Source organism: Glycine soja, chromosome 13, assembly GCF_004193775.1.
Source record: "Glycine soja cultivar W05 chromosome 13, ASM419377v2, whole genome shotgun sequence".
Taxonomy (NCBI): Eukaryota; Viridiplantae; Streptophyta; class Magnoliopsida; order Fabales; family Fabaceae; genus Glycine; species Glycine soja.
The window spans coordinates 19,231,183-19,251,705 of NC_041014.1; the positions used below are offsets into that span (position 1 = coordinate 19,231,183).

Consider the following 20,523-nt stretch of genomic DNA (forward strand, 5'->3'; position numbering starts at 1 on the left):
AGACTCAAATTAAAACTTTAAAGACAAATATAAGTTATAAGATATTATTCTCTCTCTCAAATCTTAGGATAATTTTTAGATAATGTGAATATGATTTTCATAGAAAAATTTTTATTGGATAGGATTTTGTATTTGGTTAATACAAGTTGGTAATCTAAACTCAACTCTTTAAATAAATAATATACTTAACTTTGTTCAATTTTCTTTAAAAATGAATATCTTTTTTTTTTTTTTTGCAAAAAGTATATATTTTTAAATTATTGGATGGATCCCCACTAGGGATGAGGATGGTTTTGGGAACTGGGTACAAGGGAACCACATATTGGTCCACGCCCCGCCGTTGGAGGTGCAGGAATCAAACAAACCGATGCAGGAAGTAGATGCCCGAAATCTAATCGACGAAGCCCATTGAGGAAGCTATAAAAGGGAACGAGTTTTTCTCCAATTTCAAACTCAGTAGCGTTGATTGATTTCATCAGTATTGTAATGGAAGGAACATGAACAGAAACACGATCGATTGATAGTCTCATTCGGGGTTAGAAATGTGACATTTCCATGGATGAAAACCCTAACCCCTCAATCCCTCGCGCCTCTTCCTCTTCCTCTCAGGAATTCCTCAAACAAGTCCAAGCTGCCCTAAAGCGCCATCGCCCTCTCGGTATTTTTTAATTCCCCATTTACCCCTCAAAACACTCACTCTCGTTTCTGTGTTTCCGTTTTACTAACTCCTTCACTTTCAGGTACTACGCAATCGCATAACGTGAGGCCGAAGCGCGCCATGGTGGCTCTACGAAAGGCCACGAACAAGCTCGAGGAGGATCCGCCGTCGATCTCCGACACGTGCACCGGCGAAGGCTGCAAAAATGAGCCCTCTTTGCTGCTGGAATCTCTGAGTGTTGGTGCACACAACAAGGTTCAGTTTTTAACTGAGATCAACAATGCCACTGCACAGCCGCAGGGTAATTTTGTAATTTGATTCCTTTTGCATGCTTTGTTACTAGTATATTTGCATTCACAGTTAATGCAGCTTTTGTGCAAGTTTAATAGACCAAGGTGCAAATTCTTTACCTGTGCTACTTTTTAGGACATGACTGCAAACCTTCATCAATAGCCTTATCTCAAGTATCAAAGTTAATCAATCAGTAACAATACCCACATTTGGCTGCTGATGCAACAGTTAGCTCATTTAACATTACACTTGAGCCATCAAGCGGGTTAGTTCCCGGTAATGACCAAACATTAGTGCACATAATCCGTCGTGAGTGATTCTTGTTTGGGGGTTTCAACAAGTTTTACATTAGCTGATGAGGACCTAACATGGCCCTTTTCTGTTACTCGAACGTGAGACAGGCTACGAGACCATAGGTAGAGTTATTTAGTTTTATGAACAATGTGGATAAAATAATTACCCCACATGTTTTGATATTAATTACAATTCCAAATCCTTAACTCCAAAGTAACAATAATTTGGATCTAACTTGAACTTTTTTTGTTATTGTTACATTGGATTGGAAACTCTTCTATGGGTGTAAATTGTTATTTTGAGAATTTATTCTTGCGTTATGACTGACTTCTTTTTGTAAATAACTGCTGATGTTGTGCCACATATCCCAAAGCAGTCACTGTGCCCTGCAATATATATTCTTTTTCCTCTCTTAACATGCGGGGGTCAGTGTTGTAAAAGCCACTGAGTTGGAGAACATATCATCTCATATGGGTTCACTTGCATTGACAGATGAAGCATCGATTGGATTCAATCAACATGAGAAGCACCAAAATATGCAGCAGGCAGAATCTGAAACTAGCTTGGTATCTGAGGGAGGCAAGACTTCTATGCTGCCAAAAAGAACAATAGTTACTCAAGATCATCTGCAGCAATTCAAAAACTTTTTGAGGCAACCAGCTACACAATCTTCTGTAGTGGGATTGCCATGTCCTACAACTACGTCAGTCCATTCAACTTCAGCTCCAATGCTGAATTCTATAACTCATTCGAATTCCTGTATAGATAGTGGTTCACATGTGGCTGCAGAACCTTATGGGAACCTGAATGTTAATTCTCGTCCTATAATTCAAGGGTATGTTAAATCACCAAATATTTCTCTGAAAGACACCAATAGAATGTCAATTGATCAGGTGGCAAGTGCAGTCCAAGATTGTAATTCACCAATTGATGCAGAGTTGACGTTTAAGCAGAGTGACCCATCTAAGGAGCAGCAAGGATGTATGTTAAAGGATACAAGTATTTCAAAGTATACCTCTTGTCATGATGACTTGTTAAGTAAAGGGCAAGAGTCTGCAGCTGTTACCAACATACAGCCTCAGGTTCTCACTTCATCTTCAGATTTGAAATTGGAGTCTTCTAAGTTAGAAAAGCAAGAGAAAAATACAAGTTCTAAAGCATCATCAGGCATTCGAAAGAGGGCCTATGACCCTGAATTGTTTTTCAAAGTCAGTGGCAAGCTTTATCAAAGGCTTGGCAAGATAGGTAGTGGTGGAAGCAGTGAGGTACACAAAGTGATTTCATCAGACTGTACAATCTATGCACTTAAAAAGATAAAATTAAAGGGTCGTGATTATGCCACTGCATATGGCTTTTGTCAAGAGATCGAGTATCTAAATAGGCTGAAAGGAAAGAATAATATTATCCAGCTTATAGATTATGAGGTACTCTCTACCTATTTCTGTTATGAATATGATACATAGCAGTTCTTACTTTTAAGTATCGCTATTTTATATTTCTCTTATCCCAACCATCTATTGAAGTCAATCTTTTTGTTTTATGCCCATGTCCCTCCTTTGGTTTCTTTCCATAGGTTTGGGTTTTTCTCTGCTCTTATAGAGGACTACTTAGAAATTTTACACTCCTAATGCTTGGAGCTGGAGGTTCTACACTTTTCTAGGTATTCCTCTTTATAGGTTGAATCAATTAGACAGTCAAGGACATGCCAGAAAGTAGTGTCTTTATGTAATCAATTTTCTTGTTATAACTGCATTTTCCTTCTTTTTCTTATCTTCATGGTTTGCGTCTACTATGAAATTCCATAGTAATCATTTTGGATAATGATAAGGGTGGTCCTGCTCCCACCCCACCCCCTTTTTCTTTTCTAAATTAGGTATGGAAGTAATCTCTTATTAAGGTAAATGTTATCTTAGTTCCATACTGATCACATGGGTTTTACCAAAGTTCTATAGGTGACCTAAAAAACTAACTTACCTCGGTGTCAGAACTCAAAAGGCTCCTCGATATGTTTGTAGACAGTCTTACAGTTGTATATGTGAAGAGTCTGTTTCAGTATTTGAACCCTTAACCAACCAGTCACGGAGGCTCAACTTTATCGTTGCACCATGCATTGTTATTAAATGGTGGTGCCGTAGCTGCCATGGCAGAATGACGTGGTGGATTTTTTGCCAACCACCATTGGCAATTTGTTAAGGGAGGCTCGCTATGGCAGCACCGTAGGTTGCCATGGTGTGTTTATATGATGGAATTTTGGCCTTCTACCTTATTTTGCTATCTGCCATTGATAACACTGGTGCCAAGGCTTGCCCTCTATGGGTGAGTGGTGACCTAATGCTGCTTAAAATATTTTCTCAATTAGGATCACTGGATGGGTAAAATGTCTTAAGGATCCCTGTTATGTAATTACTTTGATTCACTCGTGTATATAAAGATGGGAGCAGTTGCAAATTATTTAGCCAACCGTGCACACAGTCCTCCAGCTAGGGTTAGATTCTTTCTTGCGAGATGATATTGCCAGAGTTTCTTTCCTCTGATCTGCAACTCCTTCTTAGGGGTTTGACCTTAGTGCATTTTAGAAAAATCATTAATGAAATTATGCTTTCGAATTTTATTCTGTTATCTTTGAATTAAGTCCATCCTATTTGTGTGTGTGCGCTGTGTTTACATACAGACATTTGGTCAGTTATCTTTGAGAGGTCATGTGCATCTAGAAACAGGAGAAATACATACCTTTGGTTGATTTGTGTGTAACATATTTTACTGGTGATAATTTTCTTGGTTTTGTTTGTGCGATGGATTTGATTTAAGGATTACTTTATTTGTGTTCTAGTGTTATTCATTTTTACCCACTCTTGTCAATTAGGTGACTGACAAGGCTTTGTTTGAGGGAGTCATAAATGGCTCCTTCAGTAATAAGGATGGTAGAGTCAAGGATGATGGATATATATACATGGTACTTGAATACGGGGAAATCGATTTGGCTCATATGTTGTCTCAAAAGTGGAGGGAACTGAATGGAAGCAACCAGACCATAGATGAGAACTGGCTTCGATTTTATTGGCAGGTTTTAATCTGCAATGTAACCTTGAAAATATTTTATCATTTCTCTGAACCTGCATGTTACATATTACTTTTTGCCTTGTCAGTTCGGTGGTTAAAAGATATTGTGTTTGAGTTCCAAAAGAATGCAAGAAAAACTTCCTTTTGAACTTCAATGTGTTCTGGTGTCTAGTCTGCAATGGTTTTCATGTTTCACATACAATATGAAAGCAATATTTTTTATGCTGTCAGACAAAAAGCTTATTTATTCAGCATTTTGTTGATAGTCATCTTCAAAATAATCAAATAATTTTCTCTTGCACTCTTCTCCAGTTTTGGCATAGTATAGTATTGTATTTCTGCCGAAGTAAATTATCTGAAACTGTTTTGTTGATACCTTCAGCAAATTCTTCAAGCTGTCAACACAATTCATGAAGAACGTATTGTGCATTCTGACTTGAAGCCAGCTAACTTCCTCCTTGTCAAAGGTTCCTTAAAACTGATTGATTTTGGAATAGCCAAAGCAATCATGAGTGATACAACAAACATACAACGCGATTCACAGGTATTGCATACTTCTATCCTTAGTTATCAATCTCAGGTAGCATCGTGTAGCAGGAAGCAGGATGGCTGCTGTTTTAAATATTGTAAAAAAAACTTCGTACCCCATTGCCCGGAGGCTCTTCGCTATGCGAAGGTATGGGGGAGGGATATTGTACGCAGCCTTACCCTTGCATATACAAAGAGGCTGTTTCCGGATTCGAACCCATGACCAACAAGTCACCAAGGCACAACTTTACCGCTGCACCAGGACTCGCCCTCTGTTTTAAATATTGTAATTCAAACTAAATAATTTGTACTACACCATCAGTCTTGGAGCAATAAGGACATTGTAATGAAGTCAAAAAAATGAAAGATGGTGGTGGAATTAATAGAAAACAACATAAATTAGAAAAAAAAATTAGCAGAATGTGAACTGGGAAGTCTAAAGGAAGAAAGAGTGGTAGACAGGGAAAAAAATAGGCTTGTGAAGTGTGAAGGAACCATTGTCAAAACAGAGGTATCTTTTGGTGGAATGGACAAGGATGAAAGGTTTCAAATCCTGTAATGTTTTTGAAGCAAAAAGTGCATTAGAAAATGGGTGAAAAATCACAATTTTACCCAAAAAACCCTAAACAACAGTGTTCAAGGGGGGGGGGGGGGGGGTTGTAACCTATATCATGATAGTGCTGCTACTGCATGTGAAAGCTCCATTTTAGATGTACTGAAAACTGCTCTGCTACTCTGTTATACTGCACTATTGGCTACTATGTTTTTAACTCTTTTCTCTCTCAGCTTTGTTCAGTTGTAGAAAATACTATAATTGAAATGCATATCTTTCACACTTTGTCATTGTGGCTCGATGTGCTGTCATTTCTTTAGGTTACTCACCGAAATTATTATCCAAATTTGGAAAGTACAACAATGCCTGATTGAAGCATCTCTTGCATTGTTAATTTGTTATCACAATGTATACTAGTGAGTTACATACTAACTATTAGTTAATTCATAGGCTGTATTTGTCAAGAGACCAAGATGGAAAAAAGATATTATTGATGAAGAATATACTGCAGAATGAATTCTGCAATACCCAGAGCAAGTGCTCCTATAAAGGTTCACACCTTTGTCCACAACAAACAGAAAAGCAAAGGCTAATTTTTTCTCTCCCCTCTCCCACTATACAAGGCATTAGACTATATTTGCTCTCCCATTGTTAATTCCCATTTTGCCCCTTGTTTCTCCAGCTATATGTTTTCCAAACCCAAGGCCCATGATTGAGTTGGACTGGACCAACTGAACAATGGGTCCTGATAGTCTGCGAAAAATACATCTTAAAGTCATGTAAATAGGTGATCTTTATTTTGCTAAGCTATAACAGATCAATTATATCTGAAATTTTTTAATTAGTTTTCTTTCAATTACTGTAGGTTGGTACACTAAGTTACATGTCACCAGAAGCATTTATGTGCAATGAGAGTGATGCAAGTGGAAACATCATAAAATGTGGTCGGCCATCAGATATCTGGTCCCTCGGCTGCATTCTTTATCAAATGGTTTATGGGAGAACACCCTTTGCAGATTACAGGACATTTTGGGCAAAATTCAAAGTTATAACTGATCCAAATCATGAAATTACGTACGAACCAGTTTCAAATCCATGGCTTCTGGATCTTATGAAAAGGTGTCTAGCATGGCATCGCAATGAAAGGTGGAGAATTCCTCAGCTACTCCAGCATCCTTTTCTAGTTCCTCCAGTTCCATGTCATTCATCTTCGTCCCAAGACCAAACCTTTAAATTGCTGCGACTTATATCTAAAACTTGCATAAATGACCCTGAAGCATCACAGCTCTGTTGTCAGCTCCAACAGCTGCTTGGTAATCCCATCAAATTAACAAGTATGTATTCATTAAATTCGCTAGACCAACAGTGTAAATTGCTGTCCCGAATATCAGAACTTTGTATTCAGCTACAGGAACGATTGACAAAGACTGATAAACAATAGGTGCTTGTTTTGTTTAAGCTTATATTGAGGAATTTATAAATTTTCAAAAGATGTTTTAAGAGCTGAAGTAAGGCAGTGGTTTCTTATTTGTTCATTCCAATTTCCAGTGATTTTTATCCAATCATTATATTTCAATGTACTTGTAGTTAGAAAGGAAGGTATAATGTTGCTGTCATGACATGTTTCATGCTATGAAGCACGGACACTCCAGTCCCTTGTCGTGTCTGGTGTCCAACACGCATCCGTGTCAGTGTCTGACACGCATCCGTGTCAGTGTCCGACACGCATCCGTGTCAGTGTCTGACACGGACACGACACCCGTATTACGTTCTATATTTTGGACATTACAGGTGTTCACGTGTCTGTGTTCGTGTCGTGTCCAGTGTTCGTGTCGGTGTCGATGCTTCATAGGTTTCATGTTTATGGTGCCTCAATTGTGTTCCTCATTTTTTATAATATGTGAAAAAGTGTAAATTTAAAAGGCGCTATATGAAGCAGTACATTGGAAAATTTTCAAATAGATGGTTTGTCAAACGAAGTAATGAAACATGCAAGGTTAGTGTAAATTTCAAACATTAAAAATATGAAGCTGGTGAATTTCAGGAAGGTGAAAGTGGCTGGCAATGTTTGAATATTGTAACATGGAAGTGTTTTTTGACGTGGACCATCTAATTCAGGTATCCTACCTGCCTAAAGTCGAGTGGCGTCTTTAGGTTTGAGCTAGTCCATTATATTTTTTTGGTTAAATTACTTATTTGATTCATATAATTTTACGATTTTTACATTTTTAGTCCCTATAGTTTGAAAGTGATTTTTTTAATTCATATAGTTTATATTTTAATTCTCTTTTAGTCCCTATAGTTTTAAAAATGATTTTTTTAGTCCTTATAATTTGTATTTTAATTCTTTTTTAATCCCTATAGTTTGAAAGTGATCTTTTTAGTCTCTATACTTTATATTTTAATTTCATTTTAGTCCTTATCATCAAAATATGAGTAATATTATTAATTATAATTAACTACAAAAATATTAGCAACTAATTCGTAACTAATTTATCATACGATAATTTGTAATAAAAAAATAATTGATAATTTATAACTAATTTGTAGTTAATTATTTATATGTATTTTTGTAGTAAGAACTAAAAGGTAATTAAAATATAAATTATAGGAACTAAAAATATCACTTTAAAACTATAGGAATTAAAAGAGAATTAAAATACAAATTATAAAGATTAAAAAAAACACTTTTAAATTACAGGGACTACAAAAGAATTAAAATGAAAACTATAAGGACTAAAAAAATCACTTTTAAATTATAAGAATTAAAAAGGTAAGAATCATGAAACTATAGAGATTAAATAAGTAATTTAATTATATTTTTTTATCAACTAATATTAATTATTAATTTTTTGTTATTGGATGAGTCAAATCTATAATCTTTGGTTTCTTTTCATCTCTTTTATTATCAAATCAACCTTGTAATTTCTTAGTTTATCCATTGTGATGAGTTGTATATTGACAACCTTTATAGGCTGTGATAGGTTTTTTCTCTTTTTTTAACAGCTATAGGCTGTGCTAGTGTTACATGCATTTCACTAAACCTGCATAACATTGGAATTGTCACGCTTAAGTGAGGATTAAGATTAGAAAACCATTAATTGAAAAAACTATAGTGTGGTGAGGGAGGGATCTAATTACTGTTACAGGTTATATATAAAAAATTTCATCAATAACTTTCGAATACTTTTATATCTAATTGTAAAAGTAGGCTGCTTTTAAAAGATATATGTGTGAGAGAAAATGCCAATAAGACTCTAATAATTGATTTTACACGTTTTTTTTTATTATTTCATTTTAAAATTTAATTATCTAACAAAAGGCTGCTTTTTAAATAAATATTAAAATTTCATAAAATCAATATAAAAAAAAGTGTTATTTGTTCCTCTCTTTTTGTGACATCCTTTCCTATTCAATGGGTGTTCCAACTTCCAACCCCGCCTAATTGCATTTGAGTTGGTTTACTTTGTTCCGATTGCTGAAAGTGATATAAAATTTCTATTATTTAATTTTTCAGTATACTTTATAGTTGTCGGTGACGACAATCAAACCTGTAAACTCTATCCTCGGAATAATTAAGATTGTCTATTCTTCCTCTCTCTCAATGATTATATTTCTGACATATATCTATGATAATGCAACTTGAGAGCCTAAGCAACGGTCTCTTTCCAAGCATATATTTAACTCCCAAGCATCCATAAAACACAGCTGAGACACAATACAAGGTTTAATTGGGACTTTTATGCTTTTGAATTTGGAATATGAAGTCTCCTATGATGATAAATTAATGACCATTTCAATTAAGTTAAGGCATGATCTGGTTACAATAGTTTACATTGAAATTCTAAGTATTTTTCACTGTGACAATAGCTTCGGCATTTTGAAAGGAATGGTCAGAATAGGAAACTTGACACGAGGAAGATTCCTTAGCACTTTCCACGCGTGGCACCAACACTTCCGCATTGTGTATATTACCATACCATTACCATTACCAAAAAGTCTTGGCTTTATGGCTAATAATAAATAATAGATTTCTAATTAATCAAACTATTAGGCACACCCAAAAACAAAATTTTAATTGTATGGACAAATATAAATATAAAATATATACTCTCTACTATCTTTTTACAAGAAACAAATAATAGAATTAAATTTCACCAAAAAAAAATAGAATTAAAAACATTATCATTACTTGTAAAAAAAATTGTACTTATAAAAAAAACACTATCATAATCATCTACTATTTATAAAAATGATCATGATAGAATTTATTTCTAGCCTCATTCACCTCTCCTTAACTTTAGACTAAAAGACTCTGTATCTTCTATAATTAACTGAGGATCTTGGATCAAAGTCAACATCTTACAATTGAATTTCTTTGAAATTTTTGGTTATTTTCTTATCTCATTACTTATTATATTTTTTACTTTTTTCTTTCCCTTTCTCTCTTTTCATTTTATTTACACAGGGGCCTATTTTAGAGTATGCATTTATAAGACCCTGGCTGTATTCCATTTGTGAATTTCCTTCAAACTTAGATCGCTTTTTCCTCGTTAGCCCAAGCAAGAGATCAACCGCATTATCCCATTTTCTTTTTATAGTTATTATACATTCGAAGGGCCAAACAACAAATACACATTTTTAATTTAAATTTTATTTTAGATATGAATAAGTTGCTACCTACCAAACTTATCATTATTCACAAACAAAGTCGGTGTATAATCATAAATAATTGAGTTTCTCAAGTATTCTAATTGGGTCTTTTGGTGCATACAAAAAAAAAATCTTTAAACATTACTATCCGTCGTTTTCTATCTCTAGCTAGGACCTAGTTCATGATTTGCTTTAGTCAATCAAATGTAGGGACTATGGTTGTTCTTTGATAGACAAATATGAAATGATTTCGATATATATGGTTTTTAAAGATTCAGTAATGTTATGATGATTGTTCTCCTTTGCTTCCAAATAAAGTGTATTCAATTCAAATTAGATGCTTAATAAGATTGTGTTGACTGTCACATATCTACTCCTATCCCTATCATATCCAAGTTATCATATATTCTGTTATTTTGAGGTGACATCACTTTTATGAAATTGGAGTCATCTGTGCTATGATATGATCACTAAAACGTTTTCGTTTTAAACATCCAATGCTTTTTCTTCTTTTTGGTATTTAACTTCTAAGTAAAGATAGTTATTCGTATATTACTTTGCAAGTTATTCAATAATATATACCCTAATCCTTTCGGTAACTTCTTTTAAATATTTAATGAATGATCAATTGCACGTTCACTTACACAACCACATCTGCAACTTTAATTTTCCTTGGGCTATAAGGAGGGAATAATCATTTCGCGGGGGAAGGGGGAAAATTGGTGTCATGTTCTATGTTTGAGGAAGGCTTGCTCTTTTTTCTTTGTTGATCTGTGTCTTTATTTGCCAGAAAATTTTGTTTAATAAAATATCTTTCATCATCTTCAACCAGACATTGAAGTGATGGAACGCCTACCTTAGTTTCGGGAAAATGATTAACCGATAAGTGTGGATCGATGCCATAAAAGCATGGTACATGACCATGTAACACCAATGTCTCTATCTCAAGATGTAATCATAACGCTGAAAACATGTTTGGAAAATGATTAGTTTAAAGAAATAATTGATTTTTTTTTAAAATGTTTTAATTATGTTTTACGTACTTATAAATTTAATAGTTTTTAATTCACTAAAAAATAATAATTTTTGTATTTAGTCTTTATAATTTTTCTTAATAATTTTATCTATAACTATTGATAAAGATAATTATCTCATTTTGTGTACATATTTATTTTTCCTAAATTTATCCTTTTAACTGTTTTTCCATTACTATTCACTCCATTAGAAAAAATAATAATATTATCATTCTCAAAAACAAGCACAACATATTTAAACCGTTCCACTCTCACAAGTTCTTCAACTACCGTTCTTCAACCTTTCTCCTTTTTATTATATTTTTATTTTTAAAAAAAATGGAGAAACTGTGAGGCATGGAGTGCCTCATTTTCCTTAGTCTCTATAATAATGGATCTCACTTGTTTCGGTCGCAATTGTGATTAGAAGAACTAAAGGCAAATTCCACTCTATTTAATATTTTACGTGGTCATATTGTTTTGCACTAAAAACAAAAATCATTATATATTTACAGGATCATAAAAACAAAATTGTTACATTTGTAGCTAATAACAAGTTAGCAACAGAGACCAAACAAGTAATTACACACATTTTAAGAATCAAAAACTAATAAAAAAACAGAAACTACTATTTGTACAACAATTTTTCTAAAGAAGTTTTGCATGTTTGGTTTCAATTATTTAAAAACAAATAATCATTTTTTCTAAGTTCTTTTTTGTAAGAAGTTATAAATAAAATATTACTACCTTCGCTTTTGGTCCTTTTTATAAACAATAAATGTAATGTAAAAATATGCTACACTTGTTACTTATAAAAAGGACTAGAGTATTTTTTTTAATACAAACTGAACTATGTAGTTAGAACTTTTTTCTTTTAAAATACGCTAGTGCAACACGTACTAAAAAAGCAGCAACAAATAGGCAATTAGTGAAAGAAGCAATTGCATTTTCCATCTGTCATTCGTGAAAGCTTCATGTGTTCCTATTGAGCACTGTTTCAGCCAGCACACAAAATAGACTAAGCTATATTCTTTAGCCAAGTTTCATTTATTAAACGTTTATATCCAATGAGAATGAGACCTTGCTCTTTGTAGGGGACAATACCCTTGTGACTTGCCATTGCTGGTTGTAGCAATTAGCCATTAATTGTTACCATGTCTCGAGCTTCATTGAGTTTATCTTTTTGGTACTACTAGTTAGGGGAAAACGGTTGGTACATGTCACGATCAGACAGTCAACTGTAATTTACAAGGTACTAATGCACTAATGCATTAGTGTGATTTTTCACATATAGAATATTACTATAGAAACTAATAATTATAACTTTCACATTTTAAACAATTTTTTTTTCTTTTTTCGAGTTTCCAAACAAAATATATAAAGCTTAATTTCAATTGAGAAGTTAGTTTGTAGCTCACACTTCTATTATTATTAACCGATCTAACATGTAATTAATACCAAACATCTTAGTAATATATTCCAAACATATTATATGAGGCTTAATTTCAATTGAGAAGTTGGTTTTGGGCACCCATTTGTGTCCTCTTTTCTTAGTAATATATTCCTTTTGCTGATTTAAAAATAAATAAATCTTACAATCAGTCACGGGAAAAGATTTGTCAATGCATGCACCAAATCACAACTTATTACAGAGGGAACCTCAATCATAAATTCATAATGAGCCATTAAACATATACAAGATTAGTAGCCATAATGATTAATTGTATGATTTTCCCCATCAATATTCCAAAGTCACTCTAATTTTTTAAAATTTTTCGAAATCATACTTTAACGAAAATAAAACTACTTGTATACTCCATCATCATACTATACATGTACACCAAAGAATAATACTTCATGTATGTTTCTCTCAACTTATATTCTTTTTTGAGCATGTGATTGACTTAGAGTCCTTGTACATATCCATCACCCGATTTCTGCTTATGGATCTTCCAATAATATATTTGGAAGAATAATATGATTAAATTTTAATTGGAATAATGAAGATAAGGCTCAGTTTATATTTTGTGAAATAATTGTTTTTTTAATATTTTATTTAAAAAAAATAATTATTTGTTTAAAATAAACTAAACTTATCAAAGAGGTAAACAATTTCACGGTGTAATTAATTGGAATTACAAGTTTTTTTTGGGTGTAGGGCTTTCTAGGTTGGTGGTGTCAACTAATGAGCCTACAAAAACTTTTATGCCGTTGATGATTTCTTCAGCAGTCTATGACAGGTTTCTGTAAAATGTCAAAGTGAAAATCTCACATTGCCTTGTTGGCTATAGCATTTTTTTTTATGATGTCTAATAATATTTTATCAAAATATATATTTTCATTTTACATATTTTCACCCAATGAAAAATCTGCCCCTACTTTTTTTTTCTCTTGCTAGTTGACGCATAACATAATCTGCATAGTATTATAGAACAGAAAAGTTATATATATATATATATATATATATATATATATATATATATATATATATATATGCCTATTCATGTTTTTATATAACTTTTTTATAATTAGAAAAAAAATACTAAAGAACAGAGAAAATTATGAAATGACCTGAAAAAAAGGAATTATAAAAATATGTAGTAGAAATAAATAACATAACTCTGTACAGTTGAAGTAAAAAAAAAACATAAATTCCACACAGCAAAATTGCTTTTTGATGGCCACTAAAGATGAAATTTATAGTTGAAGTAAAGAAACATCTGACTGGAGGACAAAGAGAAGACACGGGATGTGCATGAAAACGGACAGTGTCTCCAACGAACAGTATGTATGTATGTATGTATGCAAATCTGTGAATCATAATAACACATGATTAATGGAAAAAGAACCGAAAAGAAGATTAGTCAAAGATCCTTTGGATAATCACGTGAGGATGAGAAAGCTTGGTGGGCCACGTAGTTTGAGACTTCAACTGTTAAAAGGTTTTGAGTAAGAACTTGCATGAGATGTTATTTTTTATTGAGATCTTAAGCATGCATGCTTTTTTGTTTTTTTATAAGTTCAAATTGAAAACGTATCACAATACTTGTATACTTTATTTAATCCACTGAATTTGACTTTTTGATAGCATACATGGTTTTAAATACATGATAACGTTCTAGAATTCCATATATATTTCCTTCTTAAAACTTTGCAAATAAACTCTCCACAGTTCAACAAAAATAAATAATAAATAGATATACTCTCCACTCATAATTTGTCCGTAGTCCTATCCTATTTAAACAAAATTTTCTCTTGTAAAAGTAATTAGATGAATAGTAAACCTTTACGTATTAGAATTTTAGTTGAAATGTAATTTTGGTCATTTTATATTTTTTAAAATTTATAATTTTGATTCTTTTATTTTAAAATAAATTTTATAAAATTAAAAGACTAAATAACTATCCTATTTTTCATATCTTCTTTTATCCGAGTATTTTTATTGCTTTACAACTAATAACCATTTTTTTATTTTTTATTTTACGTTGTGATATATCATATATATATATATATATATATATATATATATATATATATATATATATATATATATTAATTTGATTAATTTTTTAGATTTAAGTATTTTGGAAATTTTCAATGCATCAAATGAAAAAAATTACTACTTTCATAATTATAAAAAATACTTTTAAGCTCTGGTAACTTTTATCCGAACATATGCACTATATCCTTAATAATATAATTTTCATTTCAGACAACTAAAGGGTGTGTTTGGATTAATAAAACGTAACCTATGGACTTTTTTAATCCATCAATGTTACTACTTCTCTCAATATTCTCTGTTTTGTGCTTGGGATGGGATTACGATTGGGTTGTTAAATTTTTTATTTATAACATTAGTACATTGCTAAAAATGACTTAATATCTCTACAGCTGTATCAACATTAATACATTGCTAATGATCAGGTGGTGGTGGTACATTCATGATTTCATGTCATTAAAGAATAGCGTTTATATTTTAACAACCAAAAGTTTCGAATACTAAATTAACAAAAAATTATTTTTATCTCTTTTTTAATTATATTGCATTATTAATTAAATTAATATCTTATATCTCTTATCTCTTCTTTTTTTTCTCTCGTACAAGTTAAAAGATGGTCTAAACAACATTTTTCTAAAAGTACTGCCTTTTGCTCTTTTGCACCGTTTTGGACCATGCCCTCACATGAAACTACTGTTTTGGATCCTTGCGGGGCATCTTGTGAGGGATATATTGGAACAAGACACAGGTGAAAGGAAAAGAAACGAAGAACTCATAATAATTAATTAAGATTATGTACTATTCAGGGTATATAACATACAAATCATATCTTACATATATTTTAAAATACGTCAATCATTCATTTCAGTCAATCAGTCATATAATAAGAGCATAGACATTGGGTCCTTAGCAATCGGACTCCCTAATTGACAATTTATCTTTAACTTATTAATATATTTGAATATCTTTATTTATTGGTAAGTAGTTAATTATTTACAAAGTCACACATCATTGTCTACAAGGTACAAATATATACTAACTTTTGTCTATAAGCTACAATTTATCTCTAACATTATCTACAAACTCTCGACTATTATCTATCAACAGTGAATTATCTACAAAGGCTATAATAGCCCATACAAACAAGGATCCGTGGTTACGCTTCACTCTTATAAATAACAGATTCCATTTAACCCTCAACACATCCCACACACTTCAGCACACGAGCAACAACTCTATTAACATTTCTTTTTGTTGCTCACTCGAGACTCATTTAAGCATATACTTATTTTATCTCTTTACTCATAAATTTACTAGAACAACATTGGAATCTTTTATTTTTTGCAAGTCTCTCCTCTTGTTGTCAAATACCTCTATAAGTTGACATATGAAATCCGAGAGCCTTGCCCGTTCACCCTGACATTTGGATTTTGATAAGTATAAATTAATTTGAATTTTTCTTATTTGTACTCTAACGGAAACTGAACCAAGACCATGTTTGGATTTTGGTAAGTATAAATTAATTTGAATTTTCAAAATACTTGGATTTATAATTTTTCAATCTAGCTAAACTAAACTAATAATCTGAATCAATCCATATTTTTTTGTTTAGATGGATTCAAATTTAACATCATCTCTAACAAATGATTTTGAGTTTAAGTATACAATTACAATAAATGTTAAGAAAAGACATTTTTGTCCATCATAATAATCAACAAATAATAATATTTTTTATCTAATCATATATAGTATTGATAGGAAATAATTCTTATCAAGCGGTGACTAATCTCTATCGAAAACCATAAATACATACAAGATATACATTTTTTTTCAAATATAATTTATTTGAGTGATTAATTAAGATTTAAATCTTGACTCACATTAAGAAAATAAATTACTATTACTTATGTTATCGGTCATTTTTGCTCAACTATGAACAATATATTTCATCACTTAAAAGAAACAGCCAATAAAAGAGCATATTATCATTTTCTTTTTTTATTATAATTTTAGTAATGCCAAATTTACGTAAGATTATCTAGCTGCGGCCTCACCTAGGTGAAAGTGGGTACAATATTGAATCCGAGTTTAGACAACAACAAGGTACGCATCTGCATTATGCAACAAGAAGGTAACTACGTACCTGCTGCTTCTTCATGTGTTGCTGTGTGATGTAAAAGACGCACCTCTAACGTCCTGGACCACCACGTGTTATCTTACAGAGTTTTACTGCAGTTATGGTCAAACAAATCCGTGATCCTCTGCGTCTGGCTACAGATTATAGATTACACTTGTTTCAGTTCCTTCCATTAACGGTAAATGGTGATTTCCACTCACTAATTTCCTTGGATTAAGTTTTATAAATTTGAATTTTAAAAGTTAAATTTAATATATTTTTTTGTTATAATATTGGTATGAAATAGTTTGATTAAAAATAATTATTAATCTTCTTTAAAAACTATAAATGTATACAACTATAATATTTTATCCATCACACTTTATTTCACAATAAAAATCAAGATTTAAATTCAATTCATTTAATTAAGAGACATAAGATCGTTATTACATTAATAACATTATTGGTAAATTTAATATATTTTGAATATGATTTAAATTTTATTTTAAACTATTCCAAACTGGATCATTGTTTTAATAACAATAAGAATAGTGATATATTAGTAATAAAGTTTCTTAACTTAATATTATTTATTTCCAAACATGTATAACAAAGTCTTCGTTTTAATATTACCTTTTAAATTTATAATTTAATCATATATTATATAATATAAAAATGTTAATGAATTAGCTAATTTATCTTATTTCATACATGATCAAATGTTAATCAAATAAACGTCACATTATTTAAGCAAATGACGGGACTAGCTAGGTCGCACCCATTAGACAAACCTTGGCAATGAGAAGCTGAGCAAAGGCAGCGGACCCTAGCTTTGGAAAGATGAATCCTAAGCACACAATCTTCCCTTTTCTTCTTTCATCGTACGTTTCTTAAAACGAACGTTTCACTATTTCATAAAAAAGTTAAAATTTTATAAATGACATGGAAATATCTAGTTGGAATTGGAAGCCCAGTGTGGCGCCGCCATGTCATCCTCCGTTACACAAGGCAGTTTTTTTTAAATGAATGTAGATGACAATTGACAAGGACTAAAATTGGAAATGTTACAAATTTTAGGAATTAAAATGAAAAAAATAAAATAAAATTGAGAAATGTTAATTTATAGAAAATAAATTCATATTTAAGCCTTTTTCTTAAACTAAAAAAATCATAAAGGTCCTCATCAAGTTTATTTCTCAATGTATTTTTAGATTATATAATATTTTTGTATAATTATATTTATGACAAAAGAGTTCATAATTATACAAAACATGTTAAAAAATCATATCACAAACAAATAAAATAGGATTAAGTTGGGTGGGTTCGCTTGTTGAGTGCGACTCACTTAGAGCAACTTTAATGTCAGATCTTGAACTAAAGATTTGATCTTGTGTGAATCTTACAATAAAGGAAGATCAGGGATCTCTAGGGTGGAGAATGAATTATTCTACAAGAACCCTAGAGATCTCTAGGGTGGAGAATAAATTATTCTAAAAGAATCTTGGAGATCTCTGACCATACCTAAATAAAACTAAAAAATATTGAAAACAAAAAACCATAAATCAGCGGGAAGGAGAGAAGGAGGAGGGGAGGGGGAGTGGCAGAGAAGAAAAAGAAAGAAAAATGGAAGAAGATGAAAGGAAGAAGAAAGGTTAGGAGAGAGGGAGGAGAAGGAAAAGAAAAAGAAGAAAGTGTGCATTGGAGAAAAGAAAGAAAAAGGAAGCGTGAACGTTGGGGGAGTTGTCACTTTACAAGACTTGTGGACTTGGCATGTATTTTTTGATGTTGCAGGTTCAAACAATGACATTAATGTATTAAACCAATCACCTATGATGACGTTTTACAAGGTTGAGCTTCTCTAGTACAATTTACAATTAATGAAACTCCATATAATATGTGGTACTATCTTGCAAATGATATTTATCCTGATTGAGCCACATTTGTGAAGATCGTACTAATATCACAAGGTCCCAGAAGAAAAATATTTACAAAATGTCAAGAAGCAACAAGAAAGGATTTGGAACAAGCATTTGGTGTGCTCAAATCTCGACTCACAATTATATATGATTCATCATGTGCCTGAAATATGGATACAATGAAGAATATAATGTTGACATGCATTATATTGCATAACATAATTGTTGAAGACGAACAAGATACGCTCAATGATAATGCCAATGTTGATTATGATCACGTAGATAATGACATTTTAAATGTTGAAGTATCTAGTAGTACTCTTCCTGGCTTTGTTGCATGCTTGCAAACAAGACACATTATACATACACGAAGAATTCATCAACAACTTCAAGCAGAATTGGTGATGGATATTTGATAATATACAGTCGCAACAATAATGAAATTTGATTTTTTTTTCATTAATGTGTTGCATTTTTTTATTATCTAATTTATGCATTTTTTTTTTCATTTGTTTAACATTTAGTCATAAATAAAAATTAAATTTATGTTCATTTTTTATTTTTTTAATATTTATAAATTTTTTTCTTCCATGCTTCATTAAAATTTAATTACTTAATTAAGTATATTTAATTTAATAAATAATTAAATAAAATATTTAAAAATGAGGTTCATGTGGGACCTGTAAAAAATTATCTAAGATTACAAAAGGAGATCTATCACTAAAGAAAAAAATGAAAAAGATCTTAAGGGACCTTCAATTCTACGAAGAATACACTCATCTAAAATCTCAATTTGGGATCTACCACTAAAGCTATTCTTACACTCCTAATTTTAATTTCTAAAAGTATAAAATAATGTCACATTACTCCTTAAAGATACAAATTCAAAATAAGACTCTATAATGTCGAATAAGTTCCCTAACTTAACTAGTTAATGTTACTTTAGTCCTTGAGTATATGTAAATATTATCACTTGAGTCACACACAATTTTTTGAATTTTTTATTAATGTGAGTGACATATATAGCACTTGCATGGATTTTTTTATTTATTATAGTTTTCTTACTTTTAGGAACTAGTTTGACATTGCAGGTAAATAACCAATTTCATTAATGAAAGTGCAAGGTGCTATCAATTTAGACACCGAAAGTGATAAAGTTTTAAAAATATCCTTGGAAATTAATATGATACTATTTTAGTTTTTAAATTTAAATACTTATTATATGTTTATCTCTCAAAAGTATGTTAATACTACAAACAAGTACTCTTAAGGTATTACTTAAGAAATTAAAATTAAAAAAAATCTAAAATGATTTTTCTTACAAATCTTTGTACTTCCTTATAAAAAAGGGTATTGAATGAAAAAGTAAGGCACCTAACTCCTTTAAAAGGTTGTAAAAAAAAATTCCTTTAAAGTGAAGCAGCGCATTTTATTATAAAATAAAGTACACTCATAATTATTGACTCTCTATATTATTATTTTATTATGAAATTAATAATGGAAATAATGTCTATATTATTATCTAAAACTACACTCATAATTATTGATAAGTAAGATTTTCCACACAGCACCATCGGTTTAGTTAAACCAATTTTAAACTAATTGATTTATGCCCTCAATAAGATTGTAGAATTATTTATAACAAGAGTGTAATTTTTATACATTTTTAGGATAATTTGTTTTACCCTAACAATCAATTAAAAACCATAACAAAGAAACTTTTAAAGAAAATTATTATAAAAAAAATCAACTAATTTCTTGTATATCATTCTGTGATTGAATAATAATATAGACAATATTTCCACTATTAATTTCATAGACTATTTTCTTTTAGAATTATTCTAGTCCAAAAGTTAAATTTTGGTAGCTATGAGTTGTGGAGTTATTTGAATTAGATGCCCTGGAAAACGGAGAAATTAAAACCACTGTTTTCTGCTGAGTT

General features: G+C 31.2%; 1 protein-coding gene across 7 annotated transcripts; it reads left to right on the top strand.

The window, feature by feature from the left end:
* Positions 1-273: 273 nt before the first annotated feature.
* Positions 274-6,919, top strand: LOC114382206 (probable serine/threonine-protein kinase mps1). 7 transcript variants are annotated; one of them, XR_003660211.1, is made up of 8 exons: positions 274-658; positions 741-959; positions 1,736-2,667; positions 4,107-4,307; positions 4,686-4,847; positions 5,835-5,935; positions 6,067-6,171; positions 6,250-6,363. XR_003660211.1 is itself a non-coding variant. In XM_028341469.1 (6 exons), exons 1-6 carry the CDS (start codon positions 556-558, stop codon positions 6,823-6,825), a joined length of 2,193 nt encoding a protein of 730 aa, XP_028197270.1. In that variant the 5' UTR covers positions 274-555; the 3' UTR covers positions 6,826-6,919. The 7 variants fall into 7 exon arrangements, 3 of the variants coding, with proteins under 3 accessions (XP_028197270.1, XP_028197272.1, XP_028197271.1); XR_003660212.1 differs by having other exon boundaries at positions 6,067-6,163; positions 6,250-6,360; XR_003660209.1 differs by having other exon boundaries at positions 5,835-6,171.
* The last annotated feature ends 13,604 nt before the right edge of the window (positions 6,920-20,523 follow it).